The sequence below is a fragment of the Protopterus annectens genome, chromosome 2.part2, assembly GCF_019279795.1.
Source record: "Protopterus annectens isolate FY-2018-M chromosome 2.part2, PAN1.0, whole genome shotgun sequence".
In the NCBI taxonomy this organism is placed as follows: Eukaryota; Metazoa; Chordata; order Ceratodontiformes; family Protopteridae; genus Protopterus; species Protopterus annectens.
Window position 1 is genome coordinate 27,907,596 of NC_056730.1, and position 24,974 is coordinate 27,932,569.

Here is a 24,974-nt window from a genome sequence, read left to right on the forward strand (position 1 = left end):
ACAAATCCACTTTTTTTAGCTTCAATTATATTATTATCACAGAATAGGAATGTGCTTAAAAATAAAATAATGACCAGCTCTGTAACAAAGAGGGATAAGTCCTGACTGTGAAACAGATGACCTAAAGTTGACGTTGTGCCTGTTGAAATTCTAAGAACTGTAATTGTGATCATCAGGACATTAGAACTACAGATGCAAATGTGAGGGGGGGTGTATAACATGTCTAAGGTTGCAGTACCTCAGAATACTGCTCTGTGTGTGCATGTGTGTATGTGTGTGTGTGTGTGTGTGTGTGTGTGTGTGTGTGTGTGTGTGTGTGTGTGTGTGTGTGTGTGTGTGCGTGTGTGTGCGTGTGTGTGTGTGAAATATAGTCTTTAATCCTGGGGGGCTCCCACTGCATAAATGCTATTATCGTACAACAAATGTGCAGTTTTCTGCTTTAAATTTCCATTTATTTCTCAATGCTCAGGACTCACAATTTTGGGTCTTATACTTGTGATAAAGTGCTGACTATCATGTTACCTGGAAAATGGAGGAACTGAACTGTGGGAGTAAGTGGCCAAAAGCAGCCAGCCCATCCTGGTAGAAAGGAGGCAACTAATCGCACAGCAATACTATCACTTAGAAAGGGGTTGAATAGTGCAGCAGAAGGTAACACAAAAAGATAGGGGACAAGCCCCAACCAAACAGCATGTTCTTGTACGTTAGCTAGGATAGACACATATATGGAAACTTATATATGTGATTATGGGCCAGAATTGTTGGAAAGCTGCTCAGTCATGCTATCATAGAGATAGTAAATAGTTATGGGCAAGCAAAATACTCTGACGGCTTTGTTGGTAATGGCCTCTCCTGGTCTCCAAGTTGAAAGGAGAAGCTGACGGTTAGCAGACAATTGGGAGAAAAGGACCCAGAAAAATAAAATAAAATAATGCTTGAATCATGAGCAAAAGCTGATATCCTAATTTTTACAAGTGATCAACTTATACAAACTGTTGACGAAAAATGAAAAGACTGCATGTTTCAACATCTTCTGAAGAAAATCCCAAAGAATGTTAAATGGCATTACAAGGTACTGCCAAATACTGTTCCACTAGTTCTCATTGAGAAGAAATTGGTTAAAGCTGCAAATGGACAATACAAACTGGCGAAAGCCTCAACAAGTATAAAACAGAAAATAAACAATTTTGAAAGTTGCATGTCACCTACATTCTTGTTGGGGGGGGGGGGTCACATCCTCATTACTTAATTCCACAGTCACGGAACCATAAAGAAAAATAAAGTCCAAAGGTCTGAATCCTTGTCAGCATGCAAATAGAAACAGTGTTGGTGGTGATTGCTGATCATTTACTGGTGAGTTTCAGGTCAGTGAAATGTACTTGATAGTGGAATCTTCATTTATACTTAAACAATTGCAGGCAGCTGCCAGAAATAGCTCGCCTTGAAATCCAAGGAACTGTTTCACCCAGAAAGTCTGTCAGAGGACTGGTATTGTTGAAATGTTGACTTTCTTTTCATGGAGCTTGAATGTAGCTTCTGCTGGAAATATTAAGGATTTGAGCCACGCTGTTGCTTGTTAAAAGATTAGCTCTTTTAACCCTAGCCAGCACTCTACTACACATGGGAAAATGGAATTAGATGCTTACTTTCTAAGCCAGCAAATGCACATTTTTTTTTAAATTTGATTACATTAGAGACAAATACTTGAAGGGCCTCAGAGCTGATCATTGTAGAAGGTATAAGAAGGTACATGAAGGAGGGGCCGTTGCCATTATGGGTACTGCCTCATTCGAGATTAACACTGGACAAGAATTAAGTGACAGAGACTGTTAGGAAGTTTCCATGAAAGACATTAAAGATGTTTACAAACAAACACATGGTTTTAAGTGAACTGTGGTTGAATGATTTTATTATGTGTGCTGTTTATGAATTCTATTCAATGTTTTTTTTGCTTCCCTAAAATTCAAAAAACATAACAGGCTCATCCTTTTTAAATTAGATGTTTTAGCTAGGGGATCTAAAACAGAAGTTCTAGCTTTATATGTGCATAGGAAATTAATTTCTATAGTTAAATAGCTACCGTCATATATTAGGGGCACCTTTGGTTTGATCACCAAAAGCAGGACTGTTAACTGTTCCAGTGGATGACAGCAGTTATTTACTTACTGCTGACAATGAGTTATCTTCTTCTTAGATGTGATGCCATTTACACAATTGACACTGAACAAATTAACATATTTTTTAGGAAACTTAGAATGTTTTACATGGAATAACTCAGTGTTCCAGGCTGTAGGCAGTGGTTCTAATATTTATATGGCAAAAGGTGTATGAATTTTCAAAACCAGGACAATACCATTATAAGCATTAGCATAGTTAAAAAGAAAGGATCTTGATTACCACCACTGCAGAAACAAACCACCCATGCTTTGTTGATGCTAATATAGGTTGAACTTGTGGCACAAAGGAATATTACAACTGTAATTCTTGTTGGGTGATATATGTAGCCTCTTGTTCCAACTGTGACCATTTTATGTAGGTAGAAAAACAGTCATAAACTAGTTTAGAAGCTTTATGAGCACAATTATGCTATTGAGTGTATAAGCATAATGCTTTATATGAACACTCTAAAATCTATAACAATTTCAAAAAGCTTCTGTTTTATATGGTAGTGAGGATAATACTTGCTGAAAGTGGTCATGACTTTGACTTGTTTCTTGATATAAGGTAATTATATTCACAGCTTTCATTGTAGACAAACTCCATCCCTGGACATAACTAGGTAGTCAACAGTAGCTGTTGTGTTTTAACTTTTGAACATAGGAACATACTAAGTAAGTGATCACATGGTCCATAAAATGCCTAGCCATGTACACCTTTAAGTGGACAAACTTAAAATTTCTTGCTGCCCTCATCAAGCACTTAATAGTGTTTACCACCTGAACTAAGCAGGGCCATACATGATAATCCTGGTATAAATTTGTGTCTACCCATCCAGTCATCAAAACTAGCCTTAAAGTAGTCAAAGTAATACTTTTTTGATCTGTAGTGGTAACTTATTCCATAGGCTCTGAATACTTTGAGTTAGAAACCAATCTCTCCAGCACGTCTTACTTACGTTTTGATGTAGATTTAAGTCAGTAATGTGGGTGTCGATGAGCCACTGGTTTCCCAAAGAAATAGGAAGTCAGATAGGATTGAGTCTTTCATGGCTAAAACAGTGAAACGCAGGCTGCTGAGTAAAGAAAGTCATGCTAATGCGTCTTGGTAGTTTAAGGATTTAGGACCCTTCATTTTTCGGTTAGAAATGAGGAGAGACATGCTAATATGTCTGGGTAGTTGAAGGACTTAAGATTTTTAATTTACTTGGTTATAATTCGTTGGGGCCTTTCTAGTTAAGTGATATGCTTGGATTTGTACATACCAAAGAAGGTACTGTATTGAATGATGGGTCTGATAAGGAAAGAGTACAGTGGAAGGATGACTTATTTGGGTCTTCAGCATATTCCCTTGAAAATGAACTAGGACAGATATAAAGAGTTCCTAACTCTGGTGGAAACATGATGGTTGAATGAGAGAAAGTTATCCACATAAGTACCAAGGTCTCCTATGAAGATATTTATCTGAAGAGAAGTAACATTTATAACATTTTAGATGGGAACAACATTTCTGCCAAGAACCACTATGCTGTACTTTTTTTTTTTTGAAACCGTTGATACATCATGTTTATGCAAATTCCAGCCCTTGTTGGAGCTGTTTTGTATTTGCAGATTAGAGGATAACAGTGTCCACTTTGCAGTCATCAGCAAACTTGGTCAACCACACTTCTGGGATATTGACTTGGATGTCTGCAAAATAACTGCCAAACAGGACAAGGCCCAGAACTCATCCTTGTGGCATTCTACTAATTATAAATTTACAGTAAGAGAGGTAACCAGCAAATTTCCCAACTTGTGATGTGGTGGATAGCCAATTTGCAATCTAGCGGACACTATTGGGGTTTACATTAAACTCATCTAATTTTTAATATTAGCAGCATGGGGATAGTGTCAAAAGCCTTGTCCAGGTCAAGATAAACAGTGTGAGCAGAATGCCCTCTGTCCACAGCCCCTGTGACCATGTCAAAGAAGCTTACTAGGTTCAGGAGGTAGGACCTGCATTTCAGAAAACCAAACTGACTGATATCTAGATCAGTAAAGTTACCTACATCTGCATAACTGCATTCTACTATGATACACTCTGTGGCTTTGCATATCAGGCTGGTGAGATTGATGGGTCTATAATTACCTGGATCTGTAGATGCACCACTCTTATATAGGGGAGTCACCGTGGATGTTCTCCAATCATCAGGAAAAAAAATTTGTAGTTAGGATAAGGTTGAAAAGTTTAAGTACAGGCTCAGATACTGTATACTTTGCACTGATGAGAATAAGGCCTGATGTGTTCTCTGCTCCCATGGAAGTATTATGTTTAAATGACAGGGATTCTAATGCTTGTTCCAAGGTAATTACAGGTGAAACTAAATTCTCAGGGATTGTGGGGGCAACAATGTGGGTAGAAGGAGTAAAGATAGCACTAAATCTGCCTGTTAATATATTAGGTTTATCCTTGGGGTCAAATGTCAGAATGGGTGCTATTATTACAGATGAGCTCAGTGCAGTGTTTGACATTATTCCTTATTTTTGACATAACTGAAGAAAGATTTATAGTTTCCTTTGGAATCTGCAGCAGCTTGAAGTTAAAACTCTGTTTTATATTTTCTAACAGTATTTTTAAGTCCCCTGCTGGCATGTCTCAGTGTAATCTTAACAGAGTGAGATGAAGATTTCTTGCAAATTTACATTGTTGTCCTTTTGTTGTAGAGTTTATTAATATGGCAGGAGTGTCACCACATCAGTTTATTGATGAATTTACAGTTATAATTAGGGAGGATGGGCACTGACTTTTATATGCAAGTGTTCAGGTACTGATAAACGTCAGAAGTGAATATAGCAGCCCTCTCAGTTGGGTCCATTTGTAAGGGTTTGTTGGGAATTTTGCATTGGTCTCCTACAAGAAGAAGTAGGCTGAGAGATGTCCCTAAAGATGGACTCATTAAGTACTGGGGTAGTACAACTAGGCCTGACAGAGAAGCTGACTGATTTGTGGTCAGATTTTACAAGGGGTGCAGGCAGGGGGCTAGGTTGGTAAGGACCAGTTAGGGATACTGACCAGTTAGGGATACTAGAGCCTCTAGTGGGCAGTTTTATAATTTGCCCCAGTGCATTGCTGTTAATGAAGTCTAGAAAAGTCTGATCATAACTATTTTTAGAGGTGCCATGTGCCAGTCAATGTTTGGGTAACTGAAGTCCCATATAAGAAGGTATTTTGTTTAATATTTAATGCCTCAGTGGTATTGAGGTAATTTTTGTGCCCGTTGAGTAGCATTAATGTGGATCTGCAGTAACCGAAAAAGTTGTAGCTGGATTTATTAAGGGTGATTTGCATCTCTATGAGCTCCAAGTTATGGATGAGGGTAATTTAATCTAACAAAAATGTCACAGGATACCTTCTCCTTGAAAAGAACCAGACACCAGGTAGGGTAAGGTTATAAGCGCTTTCGTTCCCTTTATTCACACTCAATACAAATGGAACTTCATCAGATACAAAACCTCACACACTTCCCCCCTTTTTGATATACAATTCAATTGATTAATCACAATCTATTAACTTAAATGAATTAATTAGTTATGTGTGCTCTCAAGTTAAAAACACATTTTGTTGAATGCCACAGTTTTTCCTGGTGTCAATGACAGGATTTCTCTAAGGAGCTTCATTTAAAGGCAGATGAGATTAGATAAAAATGGTATACGTAGTTGAACATAGAAGCAATTAAGTTATTATCTAATATATGTATTGTTATTTATAAACATGTTTTCTTAATGGATGAAATGTTTATTATATATGTGTTTTTGTAGGAGAACTATTCATGTATTATACACAGCTATATATATTTCTAAAGAAAGAACATATTGATGTGTTTTTAACTTGAGAGCACACTAATTAATTCATTCTTTTCAAGGAGAAGGTATCCTTTGACATTTTTGTTGGATTACTTGCTTTTATGTGTTTTACTGTTGTAATTTAATCTAAAGTAATGGTATTTCCAACAAATATAAATACTCCCCCACAGTTTGCATAAGGGTCTGAAGAGATGCTAGGTGCTAAACTCTGGTATAGATGAAGTACTGTTACTGTCCTGAAACCACATCTTAGTAACTATACAACTATGAATGTGTTTCAGTTGCAGAACGGCCTCATGTCCTAGCATATTGTATTTAGACTCCTAACATTCAGTAGTACCACCTTGGTGTTGTCCAAATTTGAAATTTAAATTTTAGAAGAAATAAAGTTCCTATCTATTTGTTTATTTATTCATTCATTCATTGTTACATTTTATTATTTCATGGATTTCAGATGTTAACTGATGTTGTATTATGGCAGGCTGTAAGCATCCCATGACTTCACACATTTTTAGCATTTAAATGATTGAGTGTATGTGTTCATATTGATCTAGAGAAGTCTTGCTGAGATTAGGGCAAATGTTAATTACACAATTGTATATTAAAGAAATATTTTTTCTGCCTGGCTTCGTCTTCTCTTTTGTTGCTTTATTTTATGCCATTTATTGTTGGACACATTGATTCCTGGTATTATGATTAGATAACACAGAATACTCTGAAAGCTGAGTCAAAAGAAATAATCTAAAATTGTATATGATTTAATATTATTCAAGTCATTTTTGTACTGAAACAACTCTGTGGGGTCAGTCTTTGTCTGCTATTCTGCGTTTTATTACCCTTCTGATTTCTTTTTCTTTTCTTCTAGTTGAGCTACGTAAATACTTTATTATAACATTTTTCAATTGCTCCAAAGAGCCGTTTTTAAACCATTACATGTCAAACATACACCCCTTGTAAGCCAGAAAATGTTTTCAAGTCTGATAGAGGTATAGAAATATTTCTGTAAACATTTCCATACAATAATTATAATTTTATGATCCAGCTGCATATCTAGTATTAAGACATATTTCCCTCCACTGATCAGCTGAAATATCTTTATTTAATCTTTGACTCTTATGATATTTTTACCTTTATACTGCACTACCTTCTCAAATCTAAAATGGCCTTTTATGTCCTACTTATAACTCTTTTCTGGTTTCTCATTTCTGTTCTGCCTTCAAATATAAATGCTATTGTTTATGATTTAATAAAATTGTTATCCAACCTCCATATAACTTCTTTGAACTCTATAAGTATATGCAAGATGATCTGAGTTCAGTGACCCCAACATTCGTCAACCTTCATTTTTTTTATTTATTTTTATTTTTTATTTTATTTCAGTTTGATTACCGGGGAAGTCCACTGGGCCACGAGGTACCCATTTTCAGTGGAGGCCCGGGGAGAAAAGCTCCAAAGGCAGTACAATCAAGGTTACAAATGAAAGATAAAAATATAATAGAGGTACAATAGAGTGTCTCGTATTAATTATACATAGTAAGAACAGTGCAACAAACTAAAATAACGTTTTAAAGTTCTAAAAATGTTCTAAAAACAATCTAAAAGATTCTAAAGAAAAAATGTTCTAAAAAATTATCTAGAATTTTTTTTTTTTTTTGTGCAATGTTTTCCTCTGTACAGTCAACTGAGAGGTAGCTTAGACATTTTGGAAGTTAGAAATGAAATCAGAGAGCATATATGAGAGAGGGTAATTTATGTAGGGTGAAAGCAAGAACATTTCCATTTGGACGATAGGTATGAGTGGAGTTGGGTCTTGAAAAATTCTGTGTTAGGTATAGTCCTAAGTGAAGGAGGCAGAGAGTTCCATTTTTTGCCAAGAGAGTAGGAGTAGGATAATTTTATCATCTGTTTTCAGAACTTTGATATTTATTTTCCAAATACTCATGACATTCTCACTTGTGTGTTTCTTATTACTGTGCACAGCATAAGTTATTGGTGTTATTCTATTTTTCTAAGTCTATCTTTTTTAACATAAATATGTCCTTAATATTTTTATTCATATAAGGCTGGACATAACATTCTTTATATTCATTTCCTTTATCTGCCCAAATGCCCACTTGTGATCATGTTGATACCTCAGTGGACAGTATGCCTATCATGTGCTTACATCTGGTCATATATTCTGTATCATGAATCAAATGCATTAATCTTAGATGTTTGGCCTTATAGTGTGCCTCCAAATCTGGAAGTCCCAAACCACCCTGTTCCTTTGTCAATGTTATTTTTCCCATTTCTTGCTTTACTTTGTTATCCCATAGAAAGTCCTTAATCTCCGTTTTCATATTCTTCCATATCTGATGTCTTGGTTGACTTACATGAAGAACCGGAGGGGCCAAAAGCATCTTAATCCCTTGTCTGTGACTAACAGTTCCCATAGTCTTGTCATTCATAATCTTTTGAGTAGTTCCATCCCACATTTCCTTAACTGCTTGCTCAACATCCGGTTTCAACTAAATCCAGAAGTATCTTATCCTGTCATGACCTCACAAAGAGGGGAACTCTGTACCAAGTAATGAGTTGAACTACAGTCCGTTAAAACAGTCTTTGTTTTTGCTTCATTTTCTTTATAGCCAACTATACTATTATAATATTTCAGTTTATCAAATATAATTTTTAGGTCATGCTCTGGACTGGTAACATATAATATTATATAGTTTACAAAAGGAATATTTTCTTATTAGTATTTCCCCATTTATATCCAGTCACGTTTGACTTCTTAATATCCTTTGTTATTGTTTTGCTGGTGTCAAAACCATGGCTTTTTTAAACAACAAAAAAAGTATAATAATATCCTTTGGCAAGTATGGCATGCCTGCAGCTATCACATTGACATCACACCCCTGAAAACTGATCCTGTAGTTAGAGACCTGGGAACCCATATTGAAAATAAACTGTCATTTAGATCATCGTGTGTCCAGTATTGTAAGACAAATCTTTACATTCCACAGCTTATAAATAAGGGTATGGAGTCCAGGTCCAGGGCATGATTATTTTACTGCATTCTTCATTTATTAGGCTAATCATTGAGAATAATGCCCCTTTGATATGTACCTGTCCAAACACCTGGCACACCTTAAACAACAACAACACTTGCTCACCAAGAAAAGAAAGGCCCTCAGAAACAAAAGAAACACAGCTATAAAAGGTCTTGTGGTTGTCATTAGCCTTTGAGACTATCTTGACCTCATAATTGGCCTTTGGACTTAATTAGTTCTCTTAGTTTCCAGCTTAGTTTAATTAGTGAGCTCCTATCATTATGGGGGTTGCTCTTCCTGATTTTAGCCATGACTTTTTTCTTTATGTTATATACACTTTTAAGGTTAGGGTTCCACTGGTGTAGTTTGTTTTTAGAGTTTGTTTTGAGCTTACTTACTAAAAGGTACAGCAGCCTCTATACAGCCATTTACATGATTGCACAGGATCTCTGTGAACAATTCTTCACAGGTTGCTATGAACTCAGAGTTGGGAGTGGCATTACATTTTGACAAACTATCTCTTAATAGGATGTAGTTTGCTTTGGAATAGTTCCTGTCACAGGGCTTGCTGAGGTTACCGAGCTGATTTTTATTTTGAAGGATACACCTTTGTGGTCCAACCTCCCCAATGAGGACATGACACTGGGGGTGGGTAATGGGGTTGCAGCACTCTCCCATATTGGTGAGTACCAGGTCCAATATGCTTGAACCTCTGATGGGTGTAAGCACTATCTGGTCAAAAGTATTTGTGTTAATAGTCCAGCAATTGTTGTACCTGTGAGTATGAGGCAGTGTATGCTTCCCAGTCTATAGAGTAGTGTTAAAGTCTCCCATGACTAGGGTATTTGGTTTAATGGTGAGTGTCTCCAGTATGTCTAGACATGAGATACGGGATTCTATGGACATAGAGACTGACCTATAGCTTGCTAGGATATCATATGGGAGTTTTTCTCTGGTGATTTGCAAGTGGATAAATTCCAGAACATCATGCTACTTAACCACCCTAGAGACTCCTACACCTTTTGCCCCTGCCTGTAGAGGTGCTGGTATAAATGTGTAGAAGGCACTGAACCCTTCTACCACAATCATCATCAACCTCCTTTTTCACATGGTTTACATGGGGTTGGGGGGAGGTCATGTCAACTGTTGCCATCTCTCTCAATTCAGTGCCACACTCCTACCTTCTTAGAATTTATGTCTGACTGTCGCAGGTCTTCTTTCCCACAATCCATTCATCACTTTGCTGTACATCCTCAATTATCTTGCATTTTATCTATTTCTCCCAAATCTCCTTCACCAGATCATCTTCTGTTTTCTTGCACATGTACTCAAACCATCACAGTCTGTTCTCTTCCACCTTTTCTGCAATAGGAACTTCTTTGAATTCTTGTCTAAGTTAATCATTTCTTCATCTGTACCACAGAATAAATTCTATCACATGTCTCAGACACTTCAAATGCATCATCTCTAGCTTCCTCAACTGCTCTGCCTTTACTGCCCAGGTATCTGTACCACACAATAGTACTGGTCACACCACTGTTTTGTACACATTTTTTTCAGCTTCTTTGACATTCTTCTATCACACACTACTGCTGTACACTACCCCTGACACTCTGTGCCAGTTAGCAGTGGTACCTCTAATTCTAGCTTTGACCTCCTTATTCAGCCTACCTTTCTCCTCAACCACTCCTCTCAGATACTTGGATGTGTTAACCTGTTCCACTAGTTTCCCCTTCTATCTCATTTTTAAGCTTCTTCTGATTTTCCCCACTTGCTGCCATGACAACAGTCTTGTCTGTATTCAGCTTCCAATGTGCCTTCAGTTTTGCATTCAATTCTCTTATCATTTACTGAATTCCTGCTCAGAGTCTGCCTGTAATGTCATATCATCTACATACAACAGTTTTGTTGATCTTTCCCCTCTGAACTGTGTGCTAATGCAGTCCATCACCAAGCTGAACCTTAATGTAAACCCACTGCCAAAGGGAATCCCTCTCTGAGTCTAAAAGCTGTCCATACTTGTTTCATTGGGGCCTTGTACATAGCCTGCACTAATTCTACCAATGTTTCTGAGACTTCAGACTGCCTCAAGACTGCCTACATCAGCTTTCTTGCAACATTATTACATGCTTTCTTCAAATCTGAGAATGCCCCATTGGACTCTTTCCTCAGCGCTAGCTTCTTCCCTGAGGTCTGTCATGCTGTAAACATCTGGTCAGTTATGCTGCTTCCCGATCTGGATCCAAACTGCTCATCTCCTATCTTACTTTCTACTACTCTTTGTATTTGTTCACCAATCACCCTCTTCAGCACTTCTGCAAGGTGTGACAGGAGTCTGATATCTCTATACTGCCCTCAGTTGAGAATATCCTTTTTTATTCTTGTACACTGGCATTAGAATACTTGTTCTCCAGTCATTGGGGGTATGCCTTTTTCACTTGGTCACCTGGCTTGGGATCCAATGTCTACTACTCAGAGAATGGCATACTAGAAATAATGTGGGAATTTTGGTGAGAGATGTCATCAGAATTAGTGACTTGTGGCAATCGGTCTCTGGTGTAAAGACAGGACAGTAATCATAATCTTTGCCTACACCACACAGCATGGTTGTGATGATGAGAAAAAGAGTGCATTCAGGCAGCAGTTGCAGGACCTAATAGATAAAGCAGGACAACATGAGTTGATGTTGAAAGTGGGAGACCTTAATGCTCATATCGGAGCAGGTAGAACAAGATATGAGGACTGCCTACGTCCACATGAGTGGGCTACCAAGAATAAAGAAGGAAAGCCCATTCTGGACTTCCATCTGGTAAATGGCTTAATAGTAACCAACAAATGGTTCTCCAAGAGAGGCAGTCACAAGATCATGTACAGGAGTGACCAACATGCAACTCTGATAGACTTCCTCCTAGAAAGGGAAGGGCACACTGGGGTAGAATCAGAGATTGCAAAGTCAACTCCAGTGAAACAGTTGGCCCACAGCATAAACCACTGGTGGCCACAGTCATCTGCAAGCGGTGGTCAGAGAAGGATAAAGACGTATACATTGACTGGAGTGAAAGCACAAGAGTTCAAGGAAATACTCAGAAATCTGGCACCTCAGGAAGAACAGGAGATAGGTTCAGTCAAAGAAGCATGTCAGTGTCTCAAAACAACATGTGTGAAGACTAGTGAAGAGATATGTAGCCGAGCCTGATATGGAAATAAGGTACCCAAGGGAAGCCGGTGATGGAATGCAAAAGTCCAGGAAGTTATCAAAAGAAAGAAGGGGTGCAGGAAAAGGAGGAGATAAAAAGAGAGACAAGGCTAAGAAGGAATATCAATTTGATAACAAAGAGGCTAAGAGAACAGTAACAGTATAGCAAAGAACAAGACATCAGGAGCACTGTAACAGCTTTTAGAAAGTGACACAGCAGGCAAGGACAGAAAGATAAAGGAAATAGTCATCAGATTCCATTCTTAAGGGATGCTTGCAACAACCTCATCACCATTCCACAGGATATAAAAGGGACATGGAAGGAGTATTTCCAGCACCTTCCAAATGAAGAAAGCCCAAAGAGAAGCTGCACTGCCTCACAGACAACCTATCATGAAAGAGGAAGAAGAGCGCACCCTAGAAGAAGTAATAAGGAAAATGAGGGAAAGCAGGAGGCTTAGATGAAGTCACAGCAGATATGATCAAGATGTTGAGTGAGTTAGGGGTAAAATGGCTCCTGAGGGACTCTTAGCAGTATGGCAAGTAAGAAGTGTCCCAGATGACTCAGAAAAGGATGCTAATGCAAAAAATTGGATAGGGACATAGGTAAAAGTAGGAAAGTCACAGTACCAGGAACAGATGAGAAACAGAGTATTTCTTATGACATGCTTTCCTCAAGTCTAGAAATGCTCGGCTGGACATATAGAAATATTATAGAGAAAGGGAAAGAGAAAAATAAATAAACTGGACAGCTGTTACTTTACACATCACTGATCATAACATAATGCAAAATAATGATGAGAGCATATCAGAACAGGTTTCAGGCAGTTATTAAGGAACTAGTACAAGAAAGAAAAACAATGGAAATACATTTTTTGATGAAATAAAGGAAGTAATGCTTGCATGGATGCTTTATAGTTTGATCTGTAACAAATAATAGGTATTATTCATTCAGTGATATTAAGGGAATTGAAGCATATAGGGGTGTTTTTCTTTGGCATCCTCTTTAGAAAAATAATTGTTAGAAATAGCCTTTGGAAAATGTGGAGGTCTAGACTAAACTCTGTAAAAAGGAGGACATGGATAACGGCCTATAATGAATGTGGTTTACAATTAATAAACCATATTCTTGACATCTTTACATTCATATCTGGTGTTGACTATGATGGTACACGAAAAGGAAAGAGTGGTTGTATATGAACTGAATATAAGGTATGGAGAAATACTAAACACAACAGAAAAGAAAAAAAACATGACAGAAAAGAAAGGGAAGTAGTAAAATATTAAAAAATATTAAGGAATTGAAAGTAATAAAAGCTGAAGAACCAGAAAAACAGAAAAATGGTACGCTGAACTTTCTGACATAATAAAAAAGGTGATAGAAGAAAGAAAGAAAATGTTGGGAGAAGTGTGAATTTCAAGATTTCTTGTGATAATTGACTTTAAATAATTTACCAGTGAAAAGGCTAACAAAATGCAAAAACATATGATATCAGGAAATGTAATGCTTGTGCAGAGAAAGAGATGATTAGGTATTTTTTGTAAAATATCTCAGGACAAATGAGTTTTGAACAAACAGCAAGAAAAGAAGAAGTAATTAAAATACTGAAACAATAGCAATGTAAGTGAGTTTGCATTGTAAACACAATGTAAAAGAATGTATACAGAGAAAAACTTGATAGGAAATTATTTGCCTGTGTATATTTTTTCTGGAAAGTAAAATAGAGCGAGTCATTAATTAATAAGAAGTGAGATTTTAATTATAAGATCAAAGAAATAAAGTTCTGGCTGTGGATGAAAGGGTGAGGTTAAGCAAGCAATAATGCCTGACAGGATGTGTGTTAATGAATAATTAACGCCCACCCATGAGTGTTAAGAGGCCTGATGCCACAGGCATCGCTCTTTCTTACTTTCAACAGCAGAAGCGCTACTTAGCCAGTGTAAAATAGCAGCTTAACCGATCTGCCTCTCACACTCATACAGGCATACATTTTCACTCACTAACATATACACACATTTTTTTAAATTTTACTTTTACTAAACAGCAAAAGCATTGCTTAGTGAGCATAAAATAGTAGCTCAACCAATCTTTCTCTCTCACTCATACACGCACACACTTTCACATACAAACATATACACACACTTTTTTTACTTTTGTTTTATTTTACACTCACTAAACAGCAAAAGAGCTGCTTAGTGAACGTAAAATAATGGCGGGCATTCTGTTTTTCTCAGTCCAAGCTCCACAGTGGCTTGATAAGCTTCCATGAAGCGATTGACTCGTTTCTCAGCGGGCATTACTTGTACAGTAATACCCTGCTGGAGAACTCTCATTCTCCAGTCAGGATACTGATGTACAGTAAGCCCATTCTCTAAAAAAAGCATACGTGATAATTAATAAGAAAGCATATAAATGTCTCTGTTAATATTATAAATAATGATGTATGATGAAAACGTACATTTTTTTTCTTTTAAGAATAAAGACCCCATTTTCTTTTCAATAAGTACTGCGGAATCTTTTACATCCACTTGAACTACCACAAACTCAGGCATATGGAACTCTGGCTTAACATCTCATTCAAAGGATAATTTAGGTCACAAGGTCAAAATGTATTTCCTGTTAAGGTAAAGGTTCAAAGATACATGGGGGTAGTGTAAGAAGGCATTACAAAGCCATAGCTTCTGTTCGTTCTGTCTTTCCTTCTTTCCCTACCCAGGTATGGAGTACGTTATGTCCACAAGTTGTTTATATAACCTTGTTTTTGAAGGATTAACTTATGAAAATGGACATGCCACCTCCTTGTTCATTGAGAGGTGTACCACATCCCTGATAAGTAAGTCTTGTCCACATACAATTACTTTACTCCAAAGTACACAGGCAATGATCACCAAATCAACACTAAAGTTTTTTCCAGCTGTTGAAACCCATAATCTTTTCTACATATTTATGTGCCATCACCATTGATGAAGGAAGGATGTCTCTATCTGCAAAGGATTTTCCATCTTGAGTAAGGACACCAATAAGGTCAGCCACACCCCCCGTGCCATCATCATCATTGATGAAGGAAGGATGTCTCTATCTGCAAATGATTTTCCATCTTGAGTAAAATGACACCAAAAAGGTCAGCCACACCCCCTGTGCCATCATCAATGATGACAGAAGGATGTCTTTATCTGCAAAGGATTTTCCAGCTTGAGTAAAAGGACACCAAAAAGGTCAGCCACACCCCCTGTGCCATCATCATCATTGATGAAGGAAGGATGTCTCTATCTGCAAAGGATTTTCCATCTTGAGTAAAATGACATCAAAAAGGACAGCCATCATCAATAATGACAGAAGGATGTCTCTATCTGCAAAGGATTTTCTATCTTGAGTAAGGACACCAATAAGGTCAGCCACACCCCTTTGCAAGAGAGAATGATTTAGTATCTTTGACTCTAACATGCACAGCTAAAAGTCAAAATTAATCTTAGCTCCAGGGAGGTAGTACATGTTCACTTCTCTTTATGCAGTTTTGTGAAGGCTAATTATAGAGTTACCAGTTATGATAGCTTTTCCAATAGGTTCTGTTTTGGCTTTAAGGATTGCCATAGTAGATGAGGTATTACCTTGTTTCATTGTGTCTACTACCTGTTATTTCTATCTGTGTGTTGCAGTGATTCAAGGTACATGTCCAATAGCACTAAAGGACTTGAGTGTGAAAACCTGAGCATACGTTCTGCTGGAGGTACTGAGATGCTCACTGACTATTTTATGTGTGGAGAGCATTTCCTCTAAATATCTGCATCTTTCATTTGGAGTCATTGATGCCACTTAAAAGGAAATTCTCAGTCAGCAACAAGCAATTCAGACATTGTATAAAGAGTTCCAGTGCAAAATGACTGGAGAAAGAGACTTCATCCCTGCATTTTCTATTGTATGTGAGACGTATGTAGAATAGGGATACAGAGGTGTGTTAGATATCGATATAGACATTACTGTTCACCTGTTTACCGACAGGTGACCTATCCATGACCACATTTAAATAGGGCACAAATGAGTTAAAGATGAAATGCAAGTACTACTCTAGGTACAGTGCAGGCTTGCACCTACATTATCATTATTATTATGGTGCAAATTGTTTTACACGCGAAATAATAGGTTAGGGTGATGGGGGAAGAAGCTGCATGAGTGCAATGCCTAAAAAATAAAAGTCTGTTAAACTCTGCTGTCTGAGGATAATGGCTGTAGCTGTAGTTCATAGGGTCATAGTGGACTATCTGCCCTTGTGGGCTATTTTAAGCCTAGAAAACTTTCCTTCAAAGGTGAAAATTAAACGCAGTACTTGGGTCTGTGAGGTAAACACTTTAACCATTATGCAAACCCCAGCCCCTGTGGATAGTCAGGATTCCAGGTCTATGGAACAATACGAGGATAAAATAATTTAATTATTTAAAGGAAATACCTTCACCAAGTAATATTTTTGTGATAGCTGGCAAGATGCAATGAAAGAGGTATGGGAGGGAAGTTTGATGTCACATTTACATAAAGGAAGTCATCTCTAGAGCCACTAGGTTTAAGAACACAAAAGTGGCAGGGTTAGCGGATGTAAAGACTTTTCTCACACAATTGTCTTTTCTGTGACAGAGGCTGTTCGAACGATTAGGAAAGTATTGAAAGATATTGTTTTCCTTAACTCATTAATGCATATAATGATGATCACACTGCATTTTCATAGGATTCACTGGAGCTTCAAGACAATTTACTGTTGCCAATACTCACCCACAGGTTGTAGTCCTTTGTAAATGAGGGCTTGGCCAGTTGGACTCTGGGTCAATTTAGAGGTAACCATCCAGTCACCCCCGTTGTGTCTGAATGATGATAATGCACTGCACTGCTTAACCTGTCTAGCTTACTCCAGACAAGGGGGGGCACTGTGCAACAAATACATCTCAATTGCATTTTATTTATCTGCTGGTGAAGACGTAGGTCCTCATTTCTGGTATTTGCTAAGCTGTTAGACTGTGGAGATACAACAGCTCAGGAACAATGTGATTTCTAATAGTGAGGTGAGCACTGTAAAATTACTCCTCAGGAGTCTATATGATACTGAGTAAAGGGATAGAGCTGCTAACCTTTCTTGGTACCTCAGAGTCTTTAGGCCTGAAATATCCTTAGTTAGTAACCTATCAGTAAACAACTGCAAGAGAGGCCCAGTCAAGCTTGAGTCTTCACTGTACAATGCATTAAACCTGCTGCAGTTGAAGCCTGTGGGACATACACAATGACTCATTAAGGACATTCTAGTGGTTCAGCTACATGGCTTCTGAATGCCCATGACTTTTTACTTTTAAGTCTTTAGGGTACATTCAGCCCAATAAAACCAAACCCAACTAGCTATAGACATGCCATGTTTCTGCCTTTTACTATCCTCGTCAGTATAGCATAAGTGGATTGTTTGGCTATACTTTACAAACACAAAGAGTAAAAACTAGCCTGATGTCCATAAACATTAGGGTACCTGCAAAACATCCCACACAACATACAAGCAAAGGGTAAAAAGGGTACACTAACAAGCATAGCACACAAGTATAAGGAGATAGAGGCAGATACTTCCCCCCACACCACATGACTTCTGTGTGCCAACCATAACCTTAACCCTACCTCTAACCCTAACCCTAACCATAACCCTAACCCTAACCCTAACCCTAACCCTAACCACATGACTCCTGTGTGCCAACCATAACCTTAACCCTACCTCTAACCCTAACTTTACCCCTAACCATAACCCTAACCGAATTCCTATGCCTACCCCTAACCATAACCCTACCCCTAGCCCTAACCATAACCCTAACCCTAACCCTAGCCCTACCATACTCTAACCCTAACCATACCCTACCCCTAGCCCTAACCCTAACCATATCCTACCCCTAGCCCTAACCATAACCCTACCCCTAACCCTAACCATAACCCTATACCTACCCCTAACTATACCCTACCCCTAGCCCTAACCATAACCCAACCCCTAACCCTAAGCATAACCCTACCCCTACCTGTAACCATAACCCTACCCCTAACCCTAACCTGACCCCTACCTCTAACCCTACACGTTACATTACTAATTAATAGTTTCCTAATAGTACCACTACAAAGGTGACACTTGACCTTGGGTTTACAGCTGATGTTTATTGATATAGGGCTTGTTTTAGTGGGAGACAAGTATTCAATGTTTTTTGAGTCACTCTTATGAGTCATTCAGTGTTTTGTGATTCTCTCTTTTTTGTTCTGCCATTTGTGTTTAAGTAATCAACCTTTCATTATAGGATCATACAGATATTTAAAAAAAAAAAAATATATATATATATATATATATATATATATATACATCCATCCATTCTTTTCACAGTTTTGCACATGGAGTCAGGGTGTCACTTCAACAGTGACAATCATCTCGAGCCAAGGTTTATACCACTATGTGGATAGCCCTGCTGCAGATATATATGTATGTATATATATATATATATATGTGTGTGTGTGTGTGTGTGTGTGTGTGTGTAAAGAGAGAGAGAGAGAATGAAAGAGAACTCTTTGTAGTAATATTAACAATATGCTCACCAATATAGCTGTAATATGAGTAGAACAATATAACACAGCTGTAAAACTATAAAACAACATTTTTACAAAGGACCAATATGTCTTGCTCTTTGTAAGGGTCCTTGGTCAATACCAGGAGAGTTTTTTGAGACTCCCAAAGCACAGCATGTTAAAAAAACACTTGCTCACTCAGGCTTGAGCAAAATAAATGATTTCCCAAAGCACTGTGCATTATTTTGGGGAGTTTCTCCATTCCCAAACATTGTCCAGTCATGGAGTTACTATATGTAGATTGAGGGGACGAAGGTCTTGCCCCCAGCAAAAATACTTGTTTCAAGATGCCACATTACTTTCTATGTAGCTGACAACTTTTGAAGATTTGCAACTGAGGACATGTAACATGATAACTGGGTGTCACTATTACATAATAGAATCTATTTCTGCAAGTATTAATGCTTCCACTTCTGCATACATTCTCTGTTTGAGCGTGGTCCATATAATTGAAACTCAAGTATTTTACTCACAAAGGATCGATCTCTCCAGATCAAAACTCAAAATTATGAAAAGCAAAACAAAAAAAAAAAAACTGTTATTTTACATGGAGCAAGCTCCCTTGCACCCAAGAGGGTGGGAGAGACTGGACCCCTCATACCCCGTGTTACTTATATAATCAAATCTGAGATGGCATAACAGCAGGGAAAGGGCAAAAGTCCCAGTCCCTGTTATACCCCAATTTTGTATAAAAAAATGCCAGCACCCTATGATCTTCTGTCTATTCGATCACTCGTGCCAAAACTAAAAATGTTCAATATTCCCAAAGTTCAACTATGTCAACAATTTCCCTCAACTTGTATATTATTTACTTTGTACGTATTTGCACGTGATCCTTCAGGTTTTGTAGCATTTCTTTTCTATTACTTTATTATTATTTCCTCAAGATATTTATTCTACACTTTTGTTTTAATGTAGTCTTTCTCCTTGTGTTCTTTGCAGCAAGATATTGACTGGAATTGGTCCTTTAGGATCAGTGCATAACCTTCATTAACAAGTTTAAATAAATGAATAAATAAATAAATAAATGAATAAATAAATAAATAAATAATAATATCGAGGAAAGTCACAAGGGTACCAAAAAACCACACAGTGCAGGTACATGAAAAATAAGTATAAAAAGTGCTTTATAAAATCATACCTGAGACCAAGCAAGAGAAGACAGAGTCTACACTATATTTATAAAATGTTATTTACATTCATTATTAAAGTATTCGCACTTTATTTGTGAGCATGATATTTTGTATTTATTGTGTTAAGTTCATGAATTTGTATGTGAACTTTGGGTCTTCCTGGAAATGTGTTTATTCTCATGGAGATATTTACAACTCATGCATATTAAAAAAAAATAAAAGTTGTTGTTACTGCTTTGTTAACCAGATATGTAATAAAACACAAGGAAGCATTACTGAAATTAATGGAAATAGCTTAAATAATGTTTTTGATGGCATTGTGAAAACAGTTAAGCATAGTTCGTGGAATATTGTTAAATTCCAAAAATAGATAACCATAACGAATATCATCAGCATAACAGGTCATTCAAGCCACAGCTCAAAAATTGGATTGTTGAAAAAAATTTGAGACATGGTTATTCTTCTTCACCTATGGCATTAAACACTATTTAAAACCCTTTTCAAAGACGGTTCGGCACCACTTACCACCTCGCTCTTTGTCTCCCTGGTGTTCTTCCATGCAGTACACCTGGAAGCAATCAATGACATCGTTTTCATTCAGTTTCCAGTAGACGGTCACAGAAGTGCTAGTAGCAGAGTTTGGTTCCTGGGGAATAATTTTGGGGGTATGTGGAACTAAAACAAAAAAAAAAAAGAAAAAAATCATACAAAAGTAATGTTTTATGTTCAACATTCACTAGCCAGAAGGGCACATTCATAACATTACACAGCAAATAATCATAGTGTTTGATTTTTTTTCATAGTCTTAAGGAAAAGGAGAAGTACTATTGCCATGTATTATATTATAGGTTCATAGGTAGGTACTAGGCTATCGGCCCAAGGGCCTACGTTAGCCTAGCCAGCAAGGTACCATAGCTTACGCCACCCAAAAAAGTTATTTTCCTGTGCCACTGTCCAGCAGAGACACAGAAGTGATCCTCGGGGTGTATTTCCTATTTCCCATCCACTCATCAAGATTTTTCTTGAAGAGTGCTAATGAAGAACTTTGCTTGTCATAGATGGGTAGCTTGTTCCAGAGTATAGGAAGTCTCTGGGACAGGAATCTATCCCTCCAGCATGTCCTGTTTATTGTGGTGACAAGATTTAGGTCCCTAGAGCATGTAGCTTGGAGGGATTGGGGTGTAGCATGTCCAACAGCTCTGGGTTTGACATAGCTTTATATGTTAGGCAGAGATCACCTCAGAGTAGGCGATATGCTATGGAGTAAAGCTGGAGTTTTTTGAGGCGGTCAGTGTAGGGCATTTGTTTAAGGCCAGTAATCCTCTTTGTGAGGTACTTCTGCGGCCTTTCCAGCTGCTGCAGATGTCTTGTGAGGTACATTCCAAAAGGGGCATTGTACTGTATAATGGGTCTAATGAGTGACGAGTAGAGGGGAACAATGACCTCTTTTTTCCTGGATGAGAATCCTTTTATGATGAGGTGTGCCACGTAGAAGGACTTCCTGACTACTGTGGCAATGTGGCTATCAAAGGAAATATTACTATTTATTTTATATTTATTTTTGTTGTATTATTATATCTATTCATTTTTGCCTCACAGCAAGAGGCTCTCTGGTTCGATCCTCATCTGGGGTGCCTTCTGTGCGGAGTCTGCATGTCCTCCCTGTGGTCATGTGGGTTTCCTCTGGGTGCTCCAGTTTCCTTCCACATCCCAAAGACATGCTGTAGGTGTATTGGACACTAAATTGGCCCTAGGTGTGAGTGAGTGCATGTGTGTGTCTTATGTGGAAGGTTGCGCACCAGGCTGGCAACTCAACAACGTAAAACTCCACTGCCAATCATGAGCGGACAGGTGATCCTCTGTGGTGATCCCTAACCAGGAGAAGAAGAAGAAGATTATATCTTTCCATTTTCACATTAATGATATGTCATAACTTTAAAATAGTTTTCCCCAAGCCATGTGAAGAAAGGAAGATGGTTGGTTGTGGACCACAAATCCCCATAACAATATATCAATGCAGAAACAGTAAAGTAGAGAGACCAATCTAGTGAAGTAAATAATGCAGAAAAGAAGGCACACCTGAAAATGAACTGATAAAGCCAATGGGTAAAAATTGCTTGGAAGTCCAGTCCCTGATGATTCTGCACTTCATTGCAAAAAGCAGCAACCTAAGATTAACCCTGGTATGTATGAACATTTTACCACCTGGAGAAAAAAGTTGTTGTTGCTTGTCTTTTCAGCTTTTCCCGGTTAGGGGTCGCCACAGCAGAACTCCGGTCCGCTAATGATTGGCAGTCAATTTTTGGTGCTGAGTTGCCAACCCGATGCCCAACATTCAGAGAAGGCATGCCCATTAACGCATGTATTTCAGAGGCCACTCGACTATGGGGAGGACATGCAGACTCCACGCAGAAGGCACTCCAGCCGAGAATCGAACAAAAAGTATTAAGAAAAATACCAGCGTGTCACATAGACATTGTTGGTATAAGTGAAATCAAATGCACTACTTAAGGCTGATTTACAAACAGATGTATAAAGTATTACACATCAGGTAAGAAGACCCCTACGTCACTAAAGTAGATCTTTTCTGTAGCAGATCTGCTGCATTATTTATGATTAAATGGTCACAAGTGAGTGATCAAGTTGTCAATACTCACTGTTAGACAAAACACACAGCACATCTAGGTTGTTGTTGTGTCTTTTGGCTTTTTCCCGGTTAGGGGTCACCACAGCAGAACTCTGGTCTGCTAATGATTGGCAGTAGATTTTTACATGCCGAGTTGCCAGCCCTGATGCACAGCCTTCAACGAAAGTACACCCATTCACACATCTCCACACAGAAGACGCTCTAGCTGAGAATCGAACAGGACAACGTATTACTGTGAGGCAACAACGCTACCGCAGCACCACCACCGCAGCACATCCAGGTCTATATACTAAAGGAAGGGGGTGAAGACATGCAGAAAGAAGTACCAAATTATGACATCATACTTGGTTTTGGTATCTTAATTGCACCAATTTTCAATGAAAAGATGGGCATGAATATTGCCACTGGACTGCGCATGCATTTGCATGAAACAAATGATGGTGGTGAATGGCTTAGATCATTAAAATGAAAAGTTGGTTGGAAATCTGGAATACAGTCTTTAACCACAGAATATGAATATATATATATATATATATATATATATATATATATATATATATATATATATATACACACACACACATATATATATATATATATATATATATATATATATATATATATATATGTATATATATATATATATATATATATATATATATATATATATATATATATATATATATATATACACACAGTATAATAAAATTGCAATCAGGAAGAAATTAAACTATAAAACAGTAACTTCCACTGTGATAAACTTAGTATAGAACTCTACGGCAATTAGAAAAATGATACAGACATTGGATTAATATTTATTTATTTATTTATTTTATTTTTCATGTGTTAGCCGGGTTAGTCTGTTTGGGTTCTTAGAAGCCCTTTTTCAGCAGAGAGCTGAGGAGAAAAGCTCCCAAAAAAAGTTTAAGTAAACAAACAGTAAGAACACAGATAAACACAGATCACATTTTAAGTATATATACATAATATTAAGAGCGTTCATTCATGTTAAGATCATCAGAACTTCTTCAGAATATGGGGTGTGGCCAAGATGGGCACAGGGTAGCAGCAGAATTCAGTAACTCCATTAAAGAAATCTTATCTACACTGGAATTTTGTCTTCTAACTAAAAATTTGGAACTTTTTTTGGCTAAACCTATAATGATCAACATCATCTAGAACAATATCTAGAAAAAAATAAAAAGAAGACAGATTTTCCATTCAAAATTATATTTGGAAAACTACTTCTTATCTGAAGAAAAAATTCAACATGAGCTTCACAAAGACAAGCAGTCAAGAATCCAGTCTCAAAAGAGAACTTTAAACTCTGATAACAAATATCCAGGATTTAAATACAAAGATTGATAAAACTGACGTCAAAATAGAACACTTCAATAAAAAAACAACTGAACAAATGGATCTACTTCACGAGAACTTAAAACATCTAAAAATCCAGATAACAGGCATATCAGAAACACTAAATAACATGGATGGCAGAATAATAGAAAATTATAATAATGTAGAGTTCTTACTTAAGCAAAACACCATGCTACAAAATAAACTAGATGATCTTCAGAATAGATCTCATTGAAACAACTTAAGGATTTTTGGATTACTTGAGAACATAAAAGGAAATAACATGACAAGTTTTCTTACTACCTGGCTACCAAAAACTCTTGATCCTACAGAAGCTATGTCATTTGGCATAGAAAGAGCCCACCGATCACTAATTGCTATTAATACCACAAAAAAAAAAAAAACAACCTAGATTTGTTATAGTCAAATTTCTTTCTTCATCTGACAAATAATTAGTTTTAAAAACTGCCTGGTCCTAGTCTCCAATAAAAATCAATGACAAAATAAGTTTTGACAATCACTATTCTTCCATGGTAATAGCCAAAAGGAAAATATTCTTACCTCTGATCAAAGAACTGAAGAAAGCACAAGTGAAGACACATCTTCTGTTTCCTGTAAAACTGAAGATTTTCATCCCAGAAGGACCCAAGGTATTTGAGGACCTAGACTCTGCACTGATTTTTGTTAAAAATCACAAGATCTTAGAAAAAATTAGAAGAAATGGAATGGGCAAACCCTTCTCTTAAAAGATTGGCATCTAACTTGACCTGGAAAACTACAGATAAACAAAAAAGACTAAAAAACAAATGAACTAAAGCATAATATACTTCTACATCTAGTTATACCCTTGGACACTATGTTATAAGTAAGCCTTTTACTGTTGTGCTTTCTCTGCAAGGTAAGCGTTTCTTATCATTATATATCCCATAAGTTTAGTTTAATTATTATGAATACAGTTATATACTACCCTCTCTTCTATAACTGTA

The 24,974-nt window shown here is 37.3% G+C and overlaps 1 protein-coding gene across 1 annotated transcript in view; it reads right to left on the bottom strand.

Moving 5' to 3' along the window:
• The window catches only part of CMYA5 (cardiomyopathy associated 5), a 704,220-nt gene that overhangs the window by 138,798 nt on the left and 540,448 nt on the right, over positions 1-24,974 (bottom strand). Inside the window, exon 7 of the mRNA XM_044063710.1 lies at positions 20,511-20,660. Coding sequence (XP_043919645.1) covers positions 20,511-20,660 — 150 coding nt within the window. The remainder of the gene's footprint in view (positions 1-20,510; positions 20,661-24,974) is intronic.